This window comes from Mustela nigripes, chromosome 11, assembly GCF_022355385.1.
Source record: "Mustela nigripes isolate SB6536 chromosome 11, MUSNIG.SB6536, whole genome shotgun sequence".
Lineage (NCBI taxonomy): Eukaryota > Metazoa > Chordata > Mammalia > Carnivora > Mustelidae > Mustela > Mustela nigripes.
The window spans coordinates 13,456,490-13,467,660 of record NC_081567.1 but is presented as its reverse complement, the minus strand read 5'-3'; the positions used below and the strand labels follow the sequence as shown (position 1 = coordinate 13,467,660).

At 54.0% G+C, this 11,171-nt stretch overlaps 1 protein-coding gene across 2 annotated transcripts in view; it reads right to left on the bottom strand.

Annotated features, from left to right (window-relative positions):
- GALNT17 (polypeptide N-acetylgalactosaminyltransferase 17) overlaps positions 1-11,171 on the bottom strand; it is a 417,968-nt gene that overhangs the window by 191,703 nt on the left and 215,094 nt on the right. For both annotated transcript variants that reach the window (XM_059414740.1, XM_059414741.1), the window contains exons 4-5: positions 6,148-6,322; positions 878-1,075 (exon numbers count right to left, since the gene is read on the bottom strand). In XM_059414740.1, the coding sequence (XP_059270723.1) occupies positions 878-1,075; positions 6,148-6,322 (373 nt within the window). The remainder of the gene's footprint in view (positions 1-877; positions 1,076-6,147; positions 6,323-11,171) is intronic.

Sequence of the window (11,171 nt, the reverse complement as noted above, 5' to 3'; positions counted from 1 at the left end):
ACCCAGGAACGAGGGGGTGACGGAGCCACAGACCCAGGAACGAGGGGGTGACGGAGCCACAGACCCAGGAACGAGGGGGTGACAGAGCCACAGACCCAGGAACGAGGGGATGACGGAGCCACAAACCCAGGAACGAGGACTTCCAGAAGCTGGAAAAGGCAGGGAAAGGGATGCTCCCCGCCAGCCTCCAGAAGAAACCCCTCGCTGAGCACACCGTTAGCTCCGGAAAGCTCACTCCGGCCCTCTGACCTGCGGAACGCAGCGAGCACATCTGCGTGGTTTCCGGCCACCACGCCGGTAGTGATTTGTCACAGCAGCCATGGGAGTACGGCGTCAGCGTCAGCCCACTGTACTCAACACCCCTTACGTGAGAGCTTCCCGGCTGGCGCGCTCTGGGGTACCGATGCCCTCATCTCCGTGGGCACCAGGGTGGGACGTGGGCGAGAGTCAGACAGGGCTGCACAAAGGCCCTCCAGTGTCACAAAAATACGGTTTTCTCCATGTTCCCACATCACCAAAAGGGGAGAGAGGGCTGCAGGTATGAAAGAGCCACGGGAATGACCACCCTGCAAACGTCACAGGCCAAGCTCTTGGACACAGACCATCAGACGGAGGGTGGATGACAGGTGGCGGACGTTCTCAACATTCCTATCTTTCTGTATCACCGTTTGATAAGCTACACCTGAAACCTTTAGCTAAAGACAAAGGCATTTCTTGCTTCCTCAGCAAGCCCTGACAGTAAGACACCGTCAAGTCCCAAAGTGGCTTCTGCCCACTGCTGGCCACCCCGGGTGGCCCCGCCTACACTCCCTCCCTCCGGGTTCCCGCGTCCCTGGGATCTGGGGACGCAACAGCCTCCAGAGCTGGCTGCACCGACCTGATGGGGAGAGACGGGTCTCCGGCATCCCACCAGTCTTTCGGGGGGCTGATGTACATGCACCACAGCTCCCAGCTGTAGCCGTGGGCCGAGTTCTCGTACCGCTGCACCTCAAACGTGTCCTGCTTGATGTTGTCGATGGACGGAAGGATCACTCGCTTCCGGTTCTCCTGGATTCGGGACAGAACCGGCTCGGCCCTGAAACACAGGGAAGGAGAAGTAAAGTCTTGCTCCTGTGGCACGCCCGCCCCCCCACTGGCACGGACCCCCACCCCACGTGGAATGCACAGAAGTGATCTATAGCGAAGGTGGCGGCCCTGGGTGGGCTGAGGCTCAGGTGGAAACTGAGGCATATGAGCGACCTGCCCGGAGTGGACCGTGCCCCTGGGAGCGCGCTCTGGAAGGCGGTGCCGTGTGGCCCACGCCCTGGCCCCTGGCCCCTGGGCCCGAGAGACCCAGGGCAAGAATTCAGAACGTGGGGGCCTCTCCCCACGAACGCCCCAGGCCTGTGTGTTGTGCCGAGGCCAGCCCGCCGGACTCCACGCGGTTCACCAGGCACACCGCACTCAGGCTTCCCAGTTGTGCCATTTCCCCTCTGGCACTGGTTGACATCTCTTGTTTCTTCTGCAGGAGCTGAATTTTCTCTCCCAAAATGGGTCACTTCTGCCCTTGATGGCCTGGTTTTAATAAGCATCTCACTAGTTTCTCGGTGTGTGTGACTGTTTCAGTTGTTTTAATTGATTATTTAATTGATTTCTTAAAAGGGATCTAATTGAATTGGTTAGCAGTGGCAGGAGAGAACTAATTAAATGCAAAGGCAGGCAGAGTCCTGCCTCCCAGCCAGCCCGGCCCCTCAGGGCTGCAGCGGGAGATGGGCAGGGACCTGGCTCGGGGTTCAAGGTGCAGCCCCGCCCACTCAGGAGAAAGCAGGTGGTCAGGCTCCCCCACCAGTGTGTGTCTCTCGGGCAGACGTCGGCAAGGGCTGTTTCCCAGATCCGAGAAGGCAAAGATGGCTCTCGCAAGCCAGGGCATTAATCTCCCTGCTTAGAACAGCGCTCGGCTTTGGAAAAGAGTCAAGTGAAAATACCGTTCCTCTGCATTACTTGGAGAATAATGAGAATGCTCGGCCTGCTTCCCATCTCTTTTCATTTCCAGCTATTGAATTACCTGTTGGCTCATCTCATCTTTCTATTTAAAATGAGCAATAAAACATACCCTGGGCCATTTACTGCCCCCAGTGCTTTTGCACGCACCACGCAGACTGAAGCCAAGTGGGACTGACTCGCTAGGGCTTCGAGACACGCTTCAGCGCTTCACCCCTCCAAACACCTGCTCCTGCGGTTCTCCTCCCGGGAGGAACGCCCTTGGCCACTGGCAGGAAGTCTAGTTACCTATGGAGTCTTACCAGATCAAGTGCCACCTCTTCCAGGAAGCCTTCCTTGGTTTCTCCTGGTAGGAAGGCTCTGCCCTTCCTCTCAGCTCTTGGACCATCTTCTCCATCTCATCAGGTCACCCTGACTATACCTTGCCTTTGCCACTGTTAGAACACACACAGTTTTTCCGCATGAGCTAATGGCCACGGATAGCTATGGGCCAGTTACTACACACCAGGCACCATTCGAGGCGTCCCACAGGAGCCAGGGCGACTCATGGAAACCTCACAAAGGTTCCAGGAGGTAGACAGTATGATCAGCATCGGACAAATGAGGTTACGTGGCTTGCCCCAGGCCACACAGCCAGCCGGTGGCAGAGCCGGGGTTTCTGACCTGGATGGCCTGGCTTCGCACCCTGCCCATAAGCTCCACCGTGTCCTTGATGGGACCAGGGTCCCCCGGCTGGTCTGGTGGCTGCAGAGAAGCAATCAGTCGCCTGCCACTGTGCTGGGCTTCTGAGCTCGGGGGCAAGGCGGCTTTGTTCCACCAATGCTTCTGATGCTGCGGGGTGACCTCCCAGTGTGCGGGCAAAGATGCACCCAGTTACTCACAGCCCGCCCCGGGCACACCCTACCTTCCACGGGGCGGCCGGCTGTGCTTCCCGCAGCGCGGTGCTCTCCCTCCCGCAGCCCATCATCTGGGACCTGCTCTGGACAATGGGGTCTGAGCAGAAGAGACGACGTCACATCCAAGCAGAAACCCGCAGAGCCACAACAACGGGGCATCCCCGGCAGAGCTCTGCTTCCTGTTGCTTCAGACCGAGAGACAGGACACAGGTGTCCCGTTTCAATACTGAGCTGTCTGTCACTTTTAAACGGTCCCGTGCGCTGCCGTCCACCGGCGTCTTCAGGGGAAGATCGGAGCCGGGACGCAGCCTCCGAGGCCCAGAGACTTGCGGACTGCCTCTGGGGGACCCGCCGCGCTCACTCGCTCACCCCCTCGCAGGCACTCACTGCTCTGGCTGAGAAACACCCACCACCTACTCGCATTCTTAGGTAACAGCACGACTCTCTGGCGTTCCCCAGACCCACAGCCTGTAGCTAACACACCTGGATCTGAAACACTGGGAGAACCGTAGCCCATCGGGGCGGTGAATAGGACTTCATCTTATCAATAGGTGAAAACAGCCTCACTTTAGCAATGATCAGATTGTTTGTCTACAGACTGGTTTTTGCTTTCTTTCTTTTTTTTTTTTTTAATTTGGGGTTTCTTGAAGTGGCTGTCTTCACACTGTTCATTAGCCTGTGACCAGGGCAGAATTACACGGTCCGACCCCCACTCCCCTGCCCGGCCCCAAGCAATTCCTGTTTCAGACCTCATGGTTAACAGCGTAAGGCATTTTAGTACAAGTGTCCACGAGTCCTGAATCAAATCTCTGGTCTCTTCACAATCAAGTACACTGGCATATAAAATAAAATGCATCACGACTCCTTTCCCACATGGCCTCTTATGGCCAGATTTCCATTTTATGTACACAGGACGACAGCCTAAAGGCTGTTAAATGTCAGTGCTCCCTTCCAGGAAGAGAGAACAAATTCTAACTCTTTAAACAAAAAAGAAAGAGTCTCAGAAGGACTTTACTAAGTGACCACATGTTAACCTGTACAAAGTTAAGCTGTTTTTAAGCTACAGACTCCAAGCAACTGAACTCAAATGTCCTGGTTTCTCTGTACTACATTTAGGCTAATAATTGCAAAACTAACACCAGTTTTAAAAATTGCTATGACCAATTCCGTCGGCTTTAGCAAGGTACTTTAAGTTACAGGGAAAAACAAAACAAAACCCTCCTTGAGGTTTCAGAATGCAGAACACGTGTGCAGAAGAGCTCCAGACGGAGAAGCAGTGGCTGACCGGCTCCCAGATAAGATGAAAATCCTTGTCGTCAGAAATCACTGAGGTTGGAAATTACGAGAGCAGCATAACGCAGTGAAAGTTGAGACACAGTGTCTACCTTGTAATGAGGAACCACCAGGGACTACAGGTCACTCCGATAGACATGTGGAAACTGAGTGTGATGGGCTAAGGCTGGCACAGAGACCAGGTAGACCACGGGCTACTTGAGTCCTGCCCGATTCTGAACCCCAGCTGAATGACCAACTGTCCCAGCTTGCCTAGGACTTCTACTGCTGCAAGTCCTGCATTTGGGGAAATCCCTCAGCACTAGGCAGACCTGAAGAGTTGGTCACCCCACCCCTGGCCCAGGACAGCATCTGGAACCGTGGCAGGCACCCAGGAAATATGTGTCGAAAGGATGACTCAGGCAGCCACTGTGCAAGTTTCGGTGCAAGGTGTGAGGTGGGGGAGTGGGGTCTAGGCCAAGGGGAAAGGGCAGGCGTGCGAGACGTGCGAGATAGAAGGGAAAACCAGGCAGAGCTAGAGCTTGATGAGAGCCAGAGGCTGACTGGGTGAGTGACATAACCGGGAGGGAAGAATCAAGTGAAGAGAGACGTGGGCAGAGCCACCAGTTTTGACAGAAAAGAAACCGGGAGGCAAGGATGTGGCGAGAAAGGCCAGACGTTCCGTGGGACATCGGAGTCCATCTGCTGGGTGGCCTCCAGCTCAACGGTTCTCAACCCTGAGTGCGCAGCAGCGTCACCTGGAGGGCTGCTTAAAGTGGATCGCTGCACCCACCCCTAGAGCTTCTGATTTCAGAGGCCTTGGGGGAGCCCAAGGATCTGCTTCTCGAACAAGTTCCCAGATGCTGCTGCTGGTCTGGGGACCACAATCTGAGAATTGTTTATGAGATATAAACAACTCTGAAGCATGGGGGAGGTCAGGGCGGCAAGCATACAGCCCTGTGTCACCAGGTCTGAGGGCGGCAGAAACACCAGGAAGGAAACTAGTGTCTGAGATGACACCAGCTACCTATGTGCACCTGGAAGAGGCAGGGTCAGCCCTGACCCCGTTTCCAGTCTTCATGGGCTCGCGCGGGTAGCCATTCTCTGATCTGGCCATGAAAGAGATTCTAAAGTCTGTTGCAAATGAAGGAGAAGAAATGATTTAATGTGTCAGTGGTGACGGGACGGTGGCTCTTCCAATCTGGTACCGTGAACAACGTGTATTCAAGATGGTGCCCGTGAGTCGACACGTTACAAACATGATTTGTGAGATGAAAACTCTGCTTCTCAGTAATTCAACAAACTGAGCACAGGTTATTTAACCTCTACGCTGCTCTGTCGCCGGTGGTCAGTCAGCAGCAATCACATGACGGCTCTTCTCAGCTGGGAAGTCCTAACCCACTGTCAGCGCTCACTGAGGGATCTGGGCATTCTGATGCTTTGCTAGTCTTGCTTCCCAAGCCGCCTCCTCTCCCTGGGGCTCCCCACCCCCCATTTCTCCCAGATCGATCTTTTCACCACCTGGGAAACCCCTGGGGGCCACATCTGTAGAGATGAACCCTCCCCTTCCTGCATATGATGTCACAGATGGTCCCATGGGTTCCAGGAGGCTCTCCCTGAGTAGGCAGCATTAGAAATGGATCTCTTTCCTCCAAACAGCACTCAACCATCCTCAGACAAGGGAACACGCCAGTGGGAGAAGAGAATACATATGGCTGTCTTGTCCCCTTAGCAAGGATTATCTTGAGTTCTAGCAATCAACCTTACGTTCTGCCGGGCATTTGGATGACGATGGGGAGGGTGATATCCACAATGAAGAACAGGGGGTACGGCACGTTTGTCCCTGCTTCCCCGTTCTGTCCCTGGCTAACAACCAGTCCTTCTCCATTGTTCTGGCAGCCCCAGAGGAAACAGGCAAAGTTCCACCTCCCAGATTCTAATTGCTCCTGACCACATTCCTGTGGGTCTCGGTGCCCCTGGGGTCCAGCCTGTGACCTACCAGCCAGCGGTGAACTCCACGTGGGCATCAAAGAAGCCAGTGACCTGGCCCGTGGCCACCTTCCAGCCCTCGATGCGAGCTCGGATCAGGCCCTCTCTCTTCTGGTTGCGCACCACCTTCACCAGCCCGGGGTAGCGCTTGTGCACGTACTCCTCCAGGGGGGCCTTCAGCTCCTCTGCAAAGGATAAAATGCAAGAAGGTCCATGAACACGTCATGTCACCCATGCGTCCGACCCACTGCGATGCCAGCGGATCCTCAGGGAGCTCGAGAGGCAGAGAAGTGGACATGCTAGTAGTGTTAGTCAGGAGACAACTGGCTCAGCAAGAGGGTCGGAAGACAGTGCCGACACGCCAACGCAGAACAGCCGTGTTCGCCCCACGTCCAAGCCACACAGCTGGACAGAATCCACATCGGGCTTTAACGTTCTGACCGCTCCAGGCCAGCAGATGCCTTCTGAGGTTGCTTCTCTTTGTGGCCTTTCCTCCTTTCTAGGCCAGCATTTCTGCCCCCCCCACCATCCCCTGGGTCCTGTTATTCAACTTCTAAACACGTTTTCCCATCAGCACACACACTGGTTCTTCGAGTACGTATCCTGGGTGGTCCAGTCCCACAGTCACGCACCAGATGCACAGCTAACAAGATTGCTGCTGTGGTCTCAGTTTAACAAAGGAATCTTTGCCTAGTAGCAGAAGTGCTGCCCTACCAGAGATCCAGCAGCCTCCATTCTGCGACAAGCAGGTGGTATACAGTGTGTTATTTATATGATCCAATTTAATCCTTACAGCAACTAGGAGGGAGCTAGATTGATTCCATTAATTACCTGGATTCATCCCACTTTGCAAATGAAGAAACAGTCTTGGGGGAGCTGACCTGTCCTGAGGTCACACACTGAGTAATGGAAGGGCTAAGACACGCGCCAAATATGTCTACCCCATAGACAGGACAGCTGACCCCTTTCTGTACATGAGAATCACCAGATGGAGGGGGAGGGGAGGGCACTCACAGGTCTGCACACCGCGAGGATCCAGCCTTGGAGACGCTGCTACGGATCACTGTGGGCTGGGGAGCACACAAGCGGGCCACAAACCATCCTTCAAGAGACACTCTTACCTCTGACGCCATTTGAGAGAAACCCAAAGAGGTTGTATTTACAGATGTCATGTAGAACCCTCACTTCCTGGTTATACACAGCAACTTTGGGGAATTAAAGCCACAGATGTGAGCCTAGGTAGAGGCTGAGCTCTCTAGGTCACGGGTGTCGTCCCGGGAATTGATGCTGCCATGGCACCCGGGAAGAACTGCAGAGGCCGGGGTGTGTAGCTGGTGGGAGCGGGGAGTCTCCATGGCACAGAGACGTGGAGCGGTTCCTATCAAATGCCCATATGGTGAGGGAGTGGGAACCTGATGGGCCACACTGTGCACTCCCCAGAATCTACCTGTCAAAGCCTTACCCACCCCAGGTCCTCAGGACGCGATCCTATCTGCAGAGACGGACTTGAAGGAGGTGATTAATTTGTTAGTGTGGCCCGAATCCAGCATGACTGGTGGTCTTTTAAGAAGAGATTCGGAGGCACCGGGGGCCACCCACAAAGAGAAGGTGGTTCTCTGCAGGCTGTGGGGGAGACTCGGGAGACACTGACCCTGCGCACACCTTGGTCTTGGACGTCCAGCCTCCAGAACTGCTGGTCAAGCCGCCCAGTCTGTGGTCCTCAGTTATGGCAGCCAAGCAAACGAACACCAGGAGGGGGTATTTGGGAAGGGGAAAAAGTGGGAATCTGGATGGGGCAGGGGCATGACCCTCTAACAAGAAGTAGCATGTGCTTGGGTTTTTCAACACTGGAGTCGGGCCGCCTGCGATTCAGAACCCAGAGCTGCCACCAATCTCCTGAGTGGCCCTGGGAGCTTTAGCCAATCAGTTCAGGTCTCAATTTCCTCCTCTGCGGAAGGGGACGATCATCACAGCATGGGCCCCGTAGCGGTGTGGTGGGGACGGAATGAGTCCCTGTGAGGGAATGCCGAGCAAGGTCGCTGTCACAGTGTGAAGGCTCAACCCTGAGTTTCCCGTCTGCAGAGCCGTGGAGCACGTGGACAGAGACTTCAGAGCAGACCACGGAGCCCGAGGAAGCCGCCCCCAGAAGGGAACAGGCCTGCATGTTAGAACAGTGGCTCTCAAACTGGGGGCACATTAGCACCACCGGTGGGGGGGCCCCTCCCCCACAGTCCCATTTTCAGAAGGTTGGGGGTAAGGCCTGCGTGTCTGTGTTTCTAACAAGACCCGGGGTGGGGGGCGGTGTCCATGCTGGAGTATGGGGAACCACACTGAGAACCACTGAGCTCAAAACACACAGGGCTTTCTTGGCGCATGCCGGGCACACTACACAGCCTGGAGAATTATTGTGCTTGGGGACGTCACCAACTGGTCTCTCCAGTACTTGCCCTCATCCCAGCGCCGGCGAGAGGTGAGGCCAGGCTGTGGGGACCCTCTGTTTTTCACTCTCCATGAGAGAAGGATAACCAAATACACGGGGTTTGGAGCTTCTAGAAACCTCTACCGGCTGAATGTTGGCGGGATTTTTCCCGTCTTCATTACACTTCTCGTAACAAGAGTTATGACCAAGAGCGTGGGGCAGGCCAGGCCTGCTCGGGTCTTAACTTTTCCTCAGGAATGCCGGGCGGGCGGCTGGGGGATGAAGGGACATGCCGGGGCCGCGCACGGGCACCTCACCCGCGGAATGGCGCTGGGGGACACCTGCCCGTTCGCTAGGATCGGCGCGTGGCGGTAGGAATTTGGGGACTCTCCGTAAGTGCAGGGAGAGTATCCTGAATGCTGAGTGCTGAGTTCTACTCCAGGCACCCAGACACTGTCACCCTTTCGCTGCCGGGTGACTGGGACCCCCAGGGGCACTCTGTCCGGTCACTGGATGGCAGCTTCCAGACATGCATTCTCAACGTCCCCGGATACATAAACACACAGCGAAATGCCCAAGCACGGAACTGGGACTTCTCAGGCGACAAAACCACTAGTGTCTGGGAGACTGGGAAGAGGTCACGAACCAGAAAAGAGAAAAAGGAGAGAAGTCGGAGAACACATCGGTGAGTCCACCTGGGGACAATGAGATGCCGGCAGACGTCAGGCAGACTGCTGAACCAACCAGCGACCCTGAGGTGAGGACAGAGGCACATGGTACTGGGAACACAGTGGTGAGAGAGGACACTGTGAAAGAGCCCGGAGACCCTAGGGACAGAGCGCAGACTTGGGCCAGCACCTGGGGACACATGCGCGTTCGGGAGGCAGGAAGAAGAGCCGGGAACAAGTCTGGCTACAAGCAGTGTCGTGGGGCAGAGCCTGTCACGGGTAGAGCTTCAAGAGGAGGCCATGTGCCTTCATGTCACAGATACATACAGAGTGCCTGCACGGCTGAAACGGACACAGTCCCTACCCTCAGAGCATAACCCAACATCCAAAGGCAGGAGAATCAAATGCATTAGACACACGGAGACCTGAGGATGGCTCACAGACCCAGTCAGCAAGCAGGCTCCTGATGGGACCAGAGAGAAAAAGGAATTCCCTTCTGGAAGCAGCTGTGCCCCACAGGGATAGGTCCGCATCAAGAGAAGTGGGTGAGTGGGAAAGCTCCAGAGACTTCCAGAAACGAGTAATCCTGGTGGAGCACAGTTTTAACAGTCTGAGGCCCTGGGGTGTTGAGATTTGGAAATCGCCTTAAAGCAAGAGAGCCTACGAATTAACCATGTAAAAACAAGGCCCACAAGTTCACCAGGGAAAGAAGCCCGTTCCCAACCGGACCGTGGTAGGAAATGCCCCCCCGCCACCTGAGACCCTTCATCATCCTTAACAGAGGAAACCATGCTCGGACGTTACAACAACAGTAAGAAAAAAATTTACGTATGATTTTTCTCATCAGCAAACTCAGAGGAAAAAAAAAAAAAACAACCAAAACTCATGTTGGCAAAAATAAGCATTTACCTTCCAATGTGATAAAATCTAATAGTAAATTGGCCCAGCGTCATTCGGCAATCTCTGCACTTCTTAACGTTTCGGTAAATAGCATTTGGGGAGGTTGAGAGGAAAGAAGCAAACGCCACCCGCATTCGGAAGGGACCAGAAGAGAGACGCATCTTCTCCGTAGCGATAAAAGAGACACCTGCCGATGGACATCTAGGTTCTTTCCATAGTTTGGCTATTGTGGACATTGCTGCTATAAACATTCGGGTGCACGTGCCCCTTTGGATCACTACATTTGTATCTTTAGGGTAAATACCCAATAGTGCAATTGCTGGGTCATAGGGCAGTTCTATTTTCAACATTTTGAGGAACCTCCATGCTGTTTTCCAGAGTGGCTGCACCAGTTTGCATTCCCACCAACACTGGAGGAGGGTTCCCCTTTCTCCACATCCTCGCCAGCATCTGTCATTTCCTGACTTGTTGATTTTAGCCATTCTGACTGGTGTGAGGTGATATCTCATTGTGGTTTTGATTTGTATTTCCCTGATGCCGAGTGATATGGAGCACTTTTTCAAGTGTCTGTTGGCCATCTGGATGTCTTCTTTGCAGAAATGTCTGTTCATGGATCAAGAAGATGTGGTATATATACACAATGGAATACTATGCAGCCATCAAAAGAAATGAAATCTTGCCATTTGCAACAACATGGATGGAACTAGAGCGTATCATGCTTAGCGAAATAAGTCAAGCAGAGAAAGACAACTATCATATGATCTCCCTGATATGAGGAAGTGGTGATGCAACATGGAGGCTTAAGTGGGTAGGAGAAGAATAAATGAAACAAGATGGGATTGGGAGGGAGACAAACCATAAGTGACTCTTAATCTCACAAAACAAACTGAGGGTTGCCGGGGGGAGGGGGTTTGGGAGAAGGGGGTGGGATTATGGACATTGGGGAGGGTATGTGATTTGGTGAGTGCTGTGAAGTGTGTAAACCTGGTGATTCACAGACCTGTACCCCTGGGGATAAAAATATATGTTTATAAAAAATAAAAATTT